The 13,919-nt window shown below is 39.7% G+C and overlaps 1 protein-coding gene across 6 annotated transcripts in view; it reads left to right on the top strand.

The window, feature by feature from the left end:
• Positions 1–13,919, top strand: part of EPS8 (EGFR pathway substrate 8, signaling adaptor) — a 129,937-nt gene that overhangs the window by 71,911 nt on the left and 44,107 nt on the right. For all 6 annotated transcript variants that reach the window (XM_014256073.2, XM_088054818.1, XM_014256075.2 and 3 more), the window contains 2 exons: positions 4,019–4,109; positions 5,129–5,202. In XM_014256073.2, the coding sequence (XP_014111548.2) occupies positions 4,048–4,109; positions 5,129–5,202 (136 nt within the window). In that variant the 5' untranslated portion in view covers positions 4,019–4,047. The remainder of the gene's footprint in view (positions 1–4,018; positions 4,110–5,128; positions 5,203–13,919) is intronic.

Raw genomic sequence — 13,919 nt, 5'->3', positions numbered from 1 at the left:
TTCTCCTTAGCCCTTCCTCCTCCATAATTTCTAAAATACCCACGTGATTCAGTTGTTTCTCTTTTGGTTTCCATATGATTTGTGATCTGCTACTGGGTGGGACTGACGGCTTCAGGAGGAGTGGAAAAGAGCACCAGGCTCTAGAATATCTAATTTTCTTTAATTACACAGCTCTACCTGTCTAGAAAAAGTGGTTTGGAATTTTTTTTTAATTTATTTTAAATAAACTGGGGGTTTTTGTTACTTTCAAACTCCTATTAGGAAATGACATGGCACATAAATTGGCACATAAATTGCATTGTTTTCACGAGACTGCCGTGCTACAAATGGGGAAGACAAAGAGTGTTTTTGCATTTTGACATTTTTCAAAAGATGGGTATTTTTACCCATTTATAAAATCACAATCAGGATTGCCACCTGTAACTGCTGACCAGTGAAGAACCAATGTACATCTGTCTCAGGAATGGTTTCTCTGTTATAAAGACTGGACCTTTGTCATTCACAGAGCTGCTGACCATCAATACCCCTTCAAAAATAAAGCTGATGGCAGCAGAGAAGTCCTAGGTGGATTATTTGTTGTGGAGAAAATTTTGTGGATATTTTTTTATTTGCCTAAATACAATATTAATAACTATTTTAAATTGATTTTATTATATGTCTTACTTTGGTTGATATTATATATTTATATTTATTTTATAACATTATATATTTTATTTTATATTATTTTAATATACTTAAGGATAAATGCCTTGATATTTGTCCTATTATTACTTGTTACTGTATCTATTTTTTATTATTCTTTTTTTCTTGAAATCTCACTTAGCTTTCCTTGTTAAAAGCATTTTTTTCCCTAAGCAGGCATGATTATTTTTTTTTTTTGCAGGACTCCCAACACCTGCTCATTTTTGGCCATATTCACAAGCAAACTGTTGATACTTGAGGCCTAATTGAAGAGGGATCATGCAGTTAATTGTGAAGGATGTTTGTTTTAAAGTCTAGGACACCAGCAGAGATTGGGCTGAGGTGAAAGGGAGGATAAAAGAGGAAATGCAGTTTATTAATAGACTCCTGGTTGACAGTGGCTTTGCAGTGTGCAGGGGTGACTTTTGCTGCAGGACTGACTGGTTATAAGAGATGAAAGAGCATTTGAGATGGGAAACACAGCAGAGAAAGCTGTGCAAGGGGATAATAATGCCTTGCACATCCTGCTACCCTTTTGTGTTTCTTTACTTTTCTTCATCATGCACTTAATTAAAACAAATGAAAGAGTTTTCCTAATATTTTTTTTTTTTCCTGAAACATTTAGGTTGAATGGGATCAAATTGTTTGATAATTTTGGGGAGTCACGAGTAGCTTTTTGATGCTGCTATAAATATTTGAACTAATTATCAATAACTAAGGTAAAGGGTTTATTTGTGTTCACATTCAGGAGGTTTCTTGAACCAAGTGACAGATGCACTGCATGAAATTGCAACAGCATTGAAACTGTCTTGTCAAGGTAGCTGTCCTGGCATTTTCAAAAGCACTGGAAAATTGCATGAGGGGCAGGAGATATTGTTGCCTTTACTCAACTATCTAATAGCAAGTGGTTTGTTTGTGTATCAGCTAAATATGACTTAAGACTTTTGTGTTTGCTTGGCAGAACAAGCTGCTTGATTTTTTTTTTTAATAATCAAAATTTGTGACTTCAGATTTTCAATATCTCTTCATACAAAACATAATTCTGAGGCTTTTTGTGTTTAAGCCGTGTTGTGCCTTACAGTGAGCAAGTATTTAGTCATGAGAGCTGGTTTCTTTCCCCAATGTGAAAATCTGCTGCTCAGCCTTCTTGCTGCCTTCAAACTCAGTTTGTCATGCTGACTTCAAAGGCTGAAGCTTGAAATTCTAATGTATTACATTCTAATACACTACATTCCTTCTACTCTAAATATCTGTTTCGCCACATCCATAAAATTGAGCGAGTACAAATACAAACCAAGTATTTGTCAGATTAAGATGTCAGAGCAGTGGAATTATTCTGAGAGAGTTTTAAACCAAGGGGGTTTTTCTCCACTTTAAGGAAGATAGGTACAGAATTTGTTACAGATAGGCGTATGAAAAAAAAAAAAGGCTACAAATCATAAAAGATTCTGACAAACAGAATTATTAAATAAGTGCTATCTTAAACAACGTGTGGACGGAAAGTAAAGTGGGGACACCAAACAGCAGCGGGGATAATTTGTGTGTTTTGGATCTGGTGACTCTTCAGAAGCTAATCACAGGGTAAACTGTGAAGCAGAGCAGCAAATTGAGCGTGGTTGCAGATGATGATAAGAATTAAAAGCTGATAGGAAGTGTTGAAGAGCTCAGTGGCAGCCTGAGCTGGGGAGGAGCGCTGGGAGCTGCTCTGGCCCAGGCAGTCGCTGAAATGGAACAGGGAGTGCACAGTGAGCTGGCAAATTCTGCTGAGAAAATGAATAGTTGTATCCTTTCAAGTCATGGGACGATTTCAGGATGCTTCCCAAAGGTTGTAATTGCTGATGAATTGAGCAGCACTCAGCACGGGGAGTAATTTACTGGAGGCAGCTGTTAAGGACTGCACTCCATAAAAAGAGTCTTAGAGCAGCCAAACAAGCTATGTGATAAATTTGTGGGGCAGAATGTGCTTGTGCCACTAAAGAGGTTCTGCAAGGAGCAAAGATTTCAAAGAAAATGCAACAAACTAAAATGTAATAAATACACTAAGCCAAATCAGCAAGTATGTACCCACTGAAAGCAACACCACCCTTCCACAGGATTTCACTTGTCAAATACACATCTAGTTGGTTTTGTTACCTGCATCCGAGGCAGGAGGTGCCAGGTGTTCCTCAGGCGGGTGTAAAACCCACGTTCTCAGCACAGGAGACCAGCAGCTTGTACATCTCTTGAACTGACTGATGGATTTAGGGCTCAGCACTGATCTTGGCTGTCTTTTTTCAGGGAAGAAGGAAGTAGCAGAATATATGTGGACACTCAGTGGGTACTGGCAGGTCAAACAGCAGCTGCTTCTTTGTGAAACAGGAGGAGAGCAGAGACTGTGGGGCACTGAGCTGACTTAGGGGCTCAGAAAATAAGCTGGCTGCACAGCAGCTCAGGTGAAAACACAGCAGGTTGTGCTTACTTTGGAAACAGAGTTTTTGCAGGTACAAATTTAATCAAATACACTTTTGACTGCTCTGCAGTGTGACTGAAATGTGGAGAAATATTTAAATTTATATTATTCATGTATATATGTAAATGAAAGAATGTCTGCCCATGATAAATTTGAATATGAAAGGGTTATGAAAGTCACTTTCCAGAGCTAGTTTTAACTTCAGTGGACATGTTATTAAAGGGAGAATTTTTTAAACTGTTTTATCATGGCCTTTTCAGCACTGCTTTTATAGGAAAGGTTTTATTTGGCATGCCAAACTTTCAGGATGTTAAATGCTGCTAACACAAAAAAAAAGAAAAGAAAAAGATTTACTTAAGTACCAAAATAGCTAACCAAGTTTCCTTTTGTGCTAGCAATTGTGTTTTAATTTGATAATGCATCTTTCCAACAATTCAGCTGGTATGTTTCATAGACTATGTATCAAAAGGTCATTTCAAAAGTTGCATTTGAAAGAAATGAATTGAGGGTTGAAATCAAGCATGCCTGAGTAATAAAGTTGCCATTCGGAACATCTTGTTCACTTTTGCAGTAGATATTGTTTAGTGAGCCTTCTATTTCTGCAGCTATTCCTAAAGACCATTGTATCAAAAATAACAGCTTTGTTCACTAGATTATAAATTATTTGAAGCAGTAACTATCAAATTGCTACTGGGAGAAGTTCCATAGCGGATCTTTGAGGCATCACCGGGATGCAGTTAATAACAACTGAGCTTGTTGATGCCATTTTGCTCCCATTTCAACCATAATTTCCTCATTTTGTATTTGTATTGTTTGTATTGCATCTGTGTTAAACCTTCATCTTTGAGGAGACTTCCATTCACGTGCTGTTGTTGTTCCTTTTCCCAGGTCGCTTCCCCCAGTGAGTGACGGTGAGAATGAATGGGCACATCTCAAACACCCCTCCCGGCGGATATGGAAGTTATTTCCCTCAAATGAAGTAAGGTTATGCCTTTGATTTGCCTTTTATGGACAAAATAGTGTTGTACTTCCTTCTTCAGGCTTTCATTTCAGATGGAGCTATAATTGGCAGGTGCCATTGGAATTGTAAAAAGGCATTTTCTGTTGGAGAGTGAGGGGTTTGCAAACCGTGGAACCAAAGTGACAGATTTTTGTGTTGATGTGAGGGAAAGATGTGTTACTGCCTAGACTCATCTGGAACAGCAAAATAGCACTGTAGCCATAACATCCTTATTATGTTACTCAGAGAGATCTTTGTGTGCCTGAGATGTTTAAGGTTAGCTCTGAGTGAATGCATTTTTATGCATAAAAGATGAGGCTGCCTCTCCCATCTGTGAGAACAGACTGTTTCCCAGAAAACAGAGCTGAGCAGCTGCTACCTGAAAGTGTTACCTTGCCTAAGATAAGAGAGTGATCCCTGCATCAGGAGCATGGCACTAGACTCACAGCTCTAATGAGAATTTACCCAGCTGATGCCAAGGAACGTGAATTTCTGATTGGAGTGGGATATCTGTGGTGTCTTTTGCTTCTCATATTGTTGTCCCTTTATGGTGAGCTCTTATATCACTCATTCTTGAGACTCTTGTAATCATACTGCCTTCTCATTTGTGTAAGACAATGACAGCCATTTTAAGGTTTTCATTAAAAGCAGCTAAAATTGTTAAAAGCAACCAACACTTGTGTACATAGGATAAAAAATATCCAAATCCTATCCAATTCTTTGGCACGGTCATTATTGTTATTATCATTATTATAATTGTGCAGTGAAGCTTGTTACTTGAGTTTAGGTGGTATTTATTTGTATACCACACCCCAGTTGTGAATGATGTTGTGTTAATGCAACAAAAGTGAAATATTCTCCCTCATGTTTATGGTGTGGAACAAATATCCACTATCATTCCCTCTGGTGCTAATGCTGTAGGTGTGTGCAGTCCTAGCTAAGGGGAGGGGTTATTTTTTTCATCTATACAGAAGATAATCAGAAATGTTTTCTTCCAGTGGCTATGGCTCCCCAACGTTTGCTCAGGCAGAGAGGGAGCAGAATTCAAGAACAAGTGCGAAAGCTCTCTACGGTAAGGCTGCAAAACCTCTCTTCACTTCTGTGCTAAATTGCTGTTTAAATAGTAATTGTGGTGTCGTGGTGGCAATATTTTACACATATTAGCCTGAAAGTGTGAGAACATACACGTGGGTGTGTCTGTCAACTAAACTAAAAACCAAAGTGGTTTTATTCCTACCGAAGCTAACTAGAAAATTCTCAGTTTACTAAGTAGAGAGCTCCCACCTGCTCATTTTTCAGGCAGCATTCGTCACAAAATTCAGAGTAATCCTATAGCTCAAGTATGCACCAGGGAGAAGCCATTCAAAGGTTTAGCTGTGCTCTGGGTTTGATTTCTCCTGTACCTCCCTCTGCCTCCCCAACTTCATCCCCTGCTAGCAGAAAAGGCACTTCCACTATTCTTCTTTGACACAAGGATTTAATGGAAATTAGGGCAGTTGTGACAGATTTGGAGTCCTGCTTGGCGTGCTGTTTCCAGCAGGCTCTGTGGCTCCCAGATGTGATGTTAGGAATGCCTGAACCTTGTTGCATTCACCAACTACAAATGCTAGTGTTTGTCTTGGCTGTGCACACTACTCTCCAGCGTGGAGGAGTGCACCATTTTCAGGTCATCCTCCTCCCCTGGGAATGCATCCCACCGATGGAATGGCAATGGGAACAGAAGCAGCAGCGAGGCTGTGAGAAGTTCTGCTTTGTAAATCTGAGCCTGCTGCTAAATGCTCTTTTGAAAGTCAGTACAACTGATGAGACTGGAAGGACAAGGCTTCCCCTGAGAACCTGTCGAGATGTGACACTTGTGGTTGGTTCTTTTCCCCCTTGGACTGAGTTTGATGAGAGAGAGGCAGTTTTCTCTTCAGACTTGGCTGTTTATTCTTTTCTAGTCTATATTACAAATATACAAGGCACAAGGAGCTACATGCACTAAGATAGAAAGGTGCAAAATGGCCAACAAAGAACTTCAAGGTTTTTTATATGTCCATTTACCCAATTAACAAATGCCAAGTTAAATATTTTTCTTAATGACCCAATGACCCAACACCTGTGAGCTGCACTGAGGCATTTTCTATTCAATCACTCATTACTACCCAAAAGCCTCTGGAAGAAGAAGATGAAGAAGAAAGAAGGAAGAAGAGACAACACCCTAAACCCTCCATCTTGTCTTTTGTTTTTTAAAAGAGCTTAAACCTTTAACTTTTTCACTTAGTTACTTAAGAAAACTCTAACTTACTCACACTCCTAGTTTTTCCATTTAACAGTTGTTTTCATGGTGTTATATGAAATTCAATGTTTTCTTGGATGTCAGAGCCAGGTGTCAGAGATAAGGGCACACACTCTGTGCCTCTGACTCCAACAGTCCTGTGCTGGACTCCTCAGGATCAGCCAGCTCTCCCTCTGTGCCACTCTTCTGCAGGTTAACCAGCTGCAAAGCCCAAGGAGCAGTGCCTAAGGACTGCCACATCCCAAGCAGTAATCTTTTCTCCCTCCTCTTTTGGGTGGAGTGGTGGCCAGGAGCGAGCTCAGAGGGTAGGGGAGCGATGGCAGCATGCTTTAGAGTCTTAGAATCATTTTAGGTTGCAAAAGAACTTTAAGACCATCGAGTCCAACCATTAACCCAGCACTGCCAAGCCCACCACTGAATCAGGGCTCTGAATTCCTCACAAACACATCCTCTAATCACCTCCAGGGATGGTGATCCAACCATTCCCCTGGGCAGCCTGTTCAAACCTTTTGGTGAAACAATTTTTCCTAATATTCAACCTAAACATTGAACCATTCTAAGTTCTGTTTTACTTCGTTTTGGTGCTACGCTACAAAAGTCAGTTTCTTGACGAAGTGCTGAGGGCAGGAACTGAAACTGAGAAAAATTCTGAGCTGATCATTTCCAAGAGTCATTTCTGCATTCTGTATGGGTTCACTCAACAAACTGATTGCAAGTGTTGGCAGAAATAGTAGGTGGCAACAGAAACCAGCAAGAGACATTGCAAAAAAACTCTTAGCAGATTATTTCTTTATGAGATGCTATGAGAATGTTGAGATTCCTTTTTCATTTTACATCATCATCAAAATTTTTCAGGATTACCTGGTTTGAACAGCAGGGCAGTATCAATGGCTTAACTGTGCTCTTTAATCTTTGTGGGCTTTTAAAATATCTCTCTGAGCTTTTTCATATCAAACATGATGGGATGGTCATGTGTCAGGAGAAGATGGGGACAAGTGAGTAAATTTAATGTACATAATGGTATTTTTTTTTTACTTCCAAAGTATTTAACTGAGTTCAGGTGCTAATTGAAAATGCTTGCCATGAAACTGCTGCGTGGTGGCTCCTGTGAAGTGAATTGTTGTCCTTGGTTCACTTCTGTTGCTGGTAGATAGATCACAAAAGTGTGGTTGCAGCTGCCAGGAGCTGAGTGAAACAGAAGGATCAGTTATTCTGGAGCTCCAAGTGGATATGCATTGGCACAGATTTTAGAGTGGAGTTTGCACATTTTACTACTTCTGCTGTGTTTTCCACACATAAAGAACCAGGCTGTTGCTATCACCACATACACGAGCTGCAGAGAACAAGGAAAACACCAAAAATCTTTCTCAAATTCAGGGCAATTTTTCTAAGTTTTAGCAACAAAGTTACTATTCTGCTGCATCCCATGTGCCTCTTCCACCTCTGTGATGTTAATTTTTTTGTGCATTCTCTCCCAAACAAGGTGAAAAGCAGCTGAGTGATAGTGGAATTGTTAAAGTGTGTTGAAAATGCTTGCTACAAAGTATTTTATTTATAATTGATAACTACATTATTTTATTTGAGATTTATGAGACTGAAATCCTATAAAGCAAGATGAAGCTGTCTTAGCTTTATTTTTATATTTTGTTGTGTACATATATTTTAAATATATGTTTTATAGGTTAATAGAGAAAGTGTTTTTTGTTTTTTTGTGTTTTTTTTTTTAACTAAAATGTGACAATGTGACATTAGCAGCAAATTTTCCCATGAAAATGTTCCTTTTCTTGGAAAACTTGAGAGTCAGTTGGACTAAGCCATTTATTCCTGACTATCAACAAGTGAAAATGGTACCTGGGCTCCTAAGTGACCACTTGATCTTGAACTCAATTTCTTCCAAGCACTGTAAAGACTAAATTATTATTATTATTACTGTTATTATTACTATTACTGTTATTATTGTTATTTCTATTGCTATTATTATTATCACTTATTATTATGATGATTGTTACTTATTATTACTACTTATTACTGCTTATTGTTCTATGTGTATGTTTATATATATATACACAGGCATCTTTATGTCCTGGCATGAAGTTTATGTGTTAGATGCCACTGCTGAGGTGATTCATGATTATTCAGCCCTTCAGTCACCAGACAAGTGGTGGCCAGAGTGGTGTGGAAAAGGAGGCTGAAATATTATTGGTGTTACCAAGAGTTCAGCTAAAAACCAGACTGGAGCCTATCTCTAGTGTCTTATCTCTAATGTGCCTGTCTGATAGCGAAAATTTCCTTACAATTGCCTTTTTCCCTGTGTCAAATAACCCCTTTGTTTTCACTCATTTCCTTCCTGAAATGAGCTGTTTTCTATTTGCATGACAAATGTCTCTCTGACCCGCGAGGGAAGGTGCTCTGGGCGCATTTTTGAGGGGTTTATTTCATCATTTGCTTCCTGATCTTTCCATCTGAAACTGTTTTTGGCTCCTGCTGTCACCTGTTGCTCTAGCAGTGGCTCCTCCATCTGTCCTCCTGTGGGGAGACGAGCAGCAGTGTCAGGGCTGTGCTGGGGCTTTGCCAGCCAGTGACACAGCGTGGAGCAGCCTCATTCCTCAGGAGGAACGAGCCAGGAGCTCCAAATTGCCAATTTTTATTGTAAGTTACTGTACAGAACTGAGAGGTGTCGCTAAAATTGTCTTCACTCAGTGCATCAGAGAAGACTGAGTGTTTTGTGTGCTGAGTTTATAGTCTGGTGGCTGTGATTTGGAGCTGGAAGTGAAATTTCCTGTGCATTTTTGCATTTCTCATATGCCTCATTCAGAGCAAGAACTGCAGTGTAACAGATTCATGGTGTACCTCATTGGCAGGTAAATGAGCCCACTGAAAGAAGCCAAAAAAAAAAGGGGTATCAACAATCAGTCCAATGCAGGTAGATGGTAGTAAACCAAGTATTGGCATTTTCTGCTTGATGATGTGTGGAAATATTTTATGCTGTCACTCCAGGATTCATAAGTCAGAATTTGGGGGAGACTCTCAACCCACATCCATGTGGATTGCCATCAGATTTCAGAGATCTACAGTCCTGTTTATCTGTGCCATGTACTGTCTGGTAGAGTTTTTGACTTGGCTGAAAGTCTTTGGTTAAGAGGTTGCTTTTTGTTTTCTGGAGTTTTGGATGCTTTCAAAAATGAAAATAAAACCAACTTTCAAACTCTGTTTGAAAACAGAAACATGTAGCTGATGATTGGTGAATTCAATAATGTCACAAAACAGGAATTGCAGTAACATCTGTCCACATCAAGACATCAGGAATAGTACTAGTTTGTGTGGATCAATGTTCCTGCTCCTCTGGAAGCTTTCATAGCTAGTAGATCATGCATTCAGGACCTATAAGTGAAATGCTGTGCTGCTTTTCACTTTATTGCCTTTGTGTTGTGAGAGATTATATTTTATCAAATTCTTCTGGGTTGCATTTGCTATAGATTGTGGTTAAGAATCTAACTTAAGTGTCTTCAGCCATGATCCTCTCTTCTCTCTTTTTTTTTAAAATTTCATTTTACCAGAGGAAAAATCCTTTGTGTAGATGATGTGCAGCCTGTCAGAAGAGTTTGAGCTAACCTGTTATTAAAGCTGCCCTGTACTTGTAAGTGGTGGGTGTAAGAACAGCAATGAGCAGATAGGAAAAATACTCAATAATTTTGATAGTTTTGTTCATTTCTTGATAGTTTTATTCATCTTTTGATAGTTTTATGCATCGTGTCTGGAAGTCTGTTGTAGTATTTCACTTCAGCTTCAATAGCCTCTTCATGCATGAAGGGACCTGTGAGAGGCTGAGACTGATTGGGAGGATTAGGAGAGTGAAACAGAGCATACAAAACATTATTTTGTTTTCAGTGTCAGGAGTTGACCCCAGCCAGCAATTGAGGACCTCCCCATTTCGTTGCCCATTCCCCCTGTCTCCTCTCTGCAGCAGAATAGGGGAGAGAATTGGAAGAGAAAAAACAAGGAAAAAAACCCCTGATGGATCAAGATAAAGATGGCTTAATGGGTGAAGGAAAGAACAGGGGGGAAAAAGGACTGAATAGCACAAAGGGATTTACTCACAGCCTTCCATAAGCAGAGCAATGCTCAGGCTATCTGGGCAAGGGGTCTTTGGAAAGACTCTTGACCTGCCAGTTTTATTCCTGAGCCTTTGCTCAGCAGTATTAATTGATATTAAACAGCATGGAATATCCTTTTGGTCAGCTGTCCCCTCTCAGCCTCTTGTGCACCCTCAGCCCACTCACTGGGGCAGCAGAATAAGAAATAGAGAAGACTTTGACACCATTCAACTAAAATATCCCTGTGTTATCAGATCCAAAATTATCTCCATGCTAGCCAGACCCACTACACTCAGCACATCAGGAAATTCTGTTGCTCATTTTCAATAGCAGACCATGTGTTACTCGCATTTGAAGTTTGTGTGATAAGTAAAGGGATGTTTTAAGGTTTCTGTAAAAACAGTGAGGTTAATATTGATAGCTAATAATCTGTCACTTTGTTATGTGAAAGAGCTGGGAGATGGAAGATGCATTCCCAGAAGAATGGCAATGGGCAACTCTGTAGGAAAAGAAAAAGATTTATACAGATGAAAAAAACAACCTGTGAGAGTCGTGTGCTGAGATCTCTGTGACTTGGAAATGGAAACACAGGAGTGCTGTAGGAAGGAGCAGCAGTCCCTTGTGTCCTTTTCGATAGAGGAGGACAGAGAACAGCTTTGCAGGCTTTTATCAGTTTTTCTAGAAGCTCAAGGCAGCGGAGCACTTCAGCAGGAGGGGGTGCAAAAGGGTTTGTGTTCTTTCTGATGGCAAAGTGAGAACTTTTGGAGGGATGTAGGTGGAATCTGGGACAGGAGCCAAGCACTAGGAGAAAGCAGAGCTTGAAGAGCGTGCATTCTAGGTGCCAGTCTGTCACCCTGAAAACATGAAGCCTTCTGATAATGTTTTCATAGTTTTAATTACTTTCCCATGAAAGTTATATAAACATAAGTTGTTTATCACATTCCTTCTAAGAAACGTCTTTTGATGAATGTTTCGCATGACCAGTGTGCTTGGGAAGGTGTAGCTTAATTATCCAATCCCTGGTCATGGTTGAGAATCTATAAATACTGGTGTCAGAGAATAAAGTTTCCTCTTTCCTGTTCTGACACTGAGAGGTGTTTGTGTGAAACATTTTGTGTTCTTTAGCAACCCTAGTATTTTCCTTTTCCTTTTCCTTTTCCTTTTCCTTTTCCTTTTCCTTTTCCTTTTCCTTTTCCTTTTCCTTTTCCTTTTCCTTTTCCTTTTCCTTTTCCTTCTCCTTCTCCTTCTCCTTCTCCTTCTCCTTCTCCTTCTCCTTCTCCTTCTCCTTCTCCTTCTCCTTCTCCATCTCCATCTCCATCTCCCTCTCCCTCTCCATCTCCATCTCCATCTCCATCTCCATCTCCATCTCCATCTCCATCTCCATCTCCATCTCCCTTTCCATCTCCATCTCCATCTCCATCACCACCGCCATCTCCATCTCCACCTCCATCTCCATCTCCATCTCCATCACCATCTCCATCTGTAACTCCATTTCCATCTCCATCTCCATCTCCATCTCCATCTCCATCTCCATCTCCATCTCCATCTCCATCTCCATCTCCATCTCCATCTCCATCTCCATCTCCATCTCCATCTCCATCTCCATCTCCATCTCCATCTCCATCTCCATCTCCATCTCCATCTCCATCTCCATCTCCATCTCCATCTCCTTCTCCTTCTCCTTCTCCTTCTCCTTCTCCTTCTCCAGCTCCAGCTCCAGCTCCAGCTCCTGCTCCTGCTCCTTCCCCTTTCTCCTTTCTCCTTTCTCCTTTCTCCTTTCTCCTTATCTCCTTATCTCCTTATCTCCTTATCTCCTTTCCTTTCTCCTTTCCTTTCTCCTTTCCTTTCTTATTTTTTTATTCCTGTTTCTTTGTGCCAGGTTCATATAATCACGGGGGGACTGTTCTTCCTTCAGTGTGATTCATGCCAGGCAGCCAAGAAAACCATGTCCCAGGGAGTTGTAGGGGAAAGGAGACTCACTTATGAACCATTGGATTGTAAAAGATTTGAAAAACAAAGGCTGAAGACAAACCCTTCCACAATGGAAAGAATTTTTCCTGATGCCAGGATTCGTATTAGATGTGTTTTGAAGGGTGAATAATTTCAGGGTGCAGCTGTAGTATCCACCCCCAGATCCTCTGCAGCAGTGTTTCAGTCTCAACTGAAATGTTCTGTTCTACTCTAAATGATAACTTGGGTCTCCAGCAGGTTCTAATTCTCATTCTACCTGCTTTTAAGAAATAAATTTGTAAATATGAATTGCTCTCAGTGTGGACTCTCAGTTGCTGTGTCCATATTTTTTGTTTATTAACACCAGCACTGATTGACTTTTGTTAAATGTAAATTTTATGAAAATCGTTAATCATAACATAATAGTAACAATAACTTTTAATAAAATTTACATTTAATCTCACCAAAGGTGGTTTGTTGACCACCTTTCCATCCTGTCTGGCTGGGAGTGTTGTGCTGCTCTGTGCAAGAGCATCTGTAATCTGTTAATTGTGCTGCAAATTGTTCTGGAATTCCTGTCATAACACAAGACAAAACTTAGAGAAGCAGAATAAGGAGCCTCCTGCAAAATTTACTCTGATTTTTAATTCCTTTGGAGCCTCTACATATACCAGACTTTCTTTATTTAAAGCAACTCCAACTGTTACTCTTCGCAGCATTTATAAATTTTACAGTTGATGTAAACTTTCTTATGCTTGTTTAATTCAATAGCATAAAACTTACCTTTTTGTTCACCTAAAAGATAACACTCAAAACTGAGTATTTGGTGCATTGTTAACTGAAACAAGTAATTTTTGTTTTGTTTTGTTTAAAGCATATATTCTTTCTTACTGGACAGTATTTAAGTATCATTTACAGTCCACAGCAGAAGACTGCTAACTGATCCCCTTAGAGATGTAAATAATTCTATGGGATTTAACTAGATACTGCTTTTTAATCCCCTTGTTTTATTAGGAACAGATGGACTTTACTTCTTCAGATCATCATCCAAACAAAAAAAGAAAGGTAGCAAATGAGACAGTACTGCTTTACTGACTGTGCTGTTGGGGTGTGCATGTGTGTGTGTGTGTTGTTGTTGCAAAAACAAATCAACTGAAAAAATAATTTCAGTAACATGCTGCAAAAGCAGAAATAGTAGATACAGATGGAAAAAAATCAATGTTGGACCTCTGCCCTGTGATTTCAGAATAATGCATGATGAAAGTAAGACATCTACTTTGAAATATTCACATTCCTGGCTAAAAACTCGGATAATTTGTGGTGTTCTTGAATTTGACTGTTTGCTCTGCACACTTCCCTTGCTAAAGCAAAGTGGGCAGGTGCTGTGCAGGATGAGGATGGCTCTGCTGCCTGAGTGGCATTTGCCACCGTGGGAGGGGGGCTTTGAGGCAGTGCTGCGTTTCAGAA

The sequence above is a fragment of the Pseudopodoces humilis genome, chromosome 5 (genome assembly GCF_049639895.1).
Source record: "Pseudopodoces humilis isolate 2021_Gansu_Grassland_sample_001 chromosome 5, ASM4963989v1, whole genome shotgun sequence".
NCBI lineage: Eukaryota > Metazoa > Chordata > Aves > Passeriformes > Paridae > Pseudopodoces > Pseudopodoces humilis.
The sequence above is the reverse complement of the archived record's forward strand: the minus strand, read 5'-3'. Positions and strand labels throughout refer to the sequence as shown.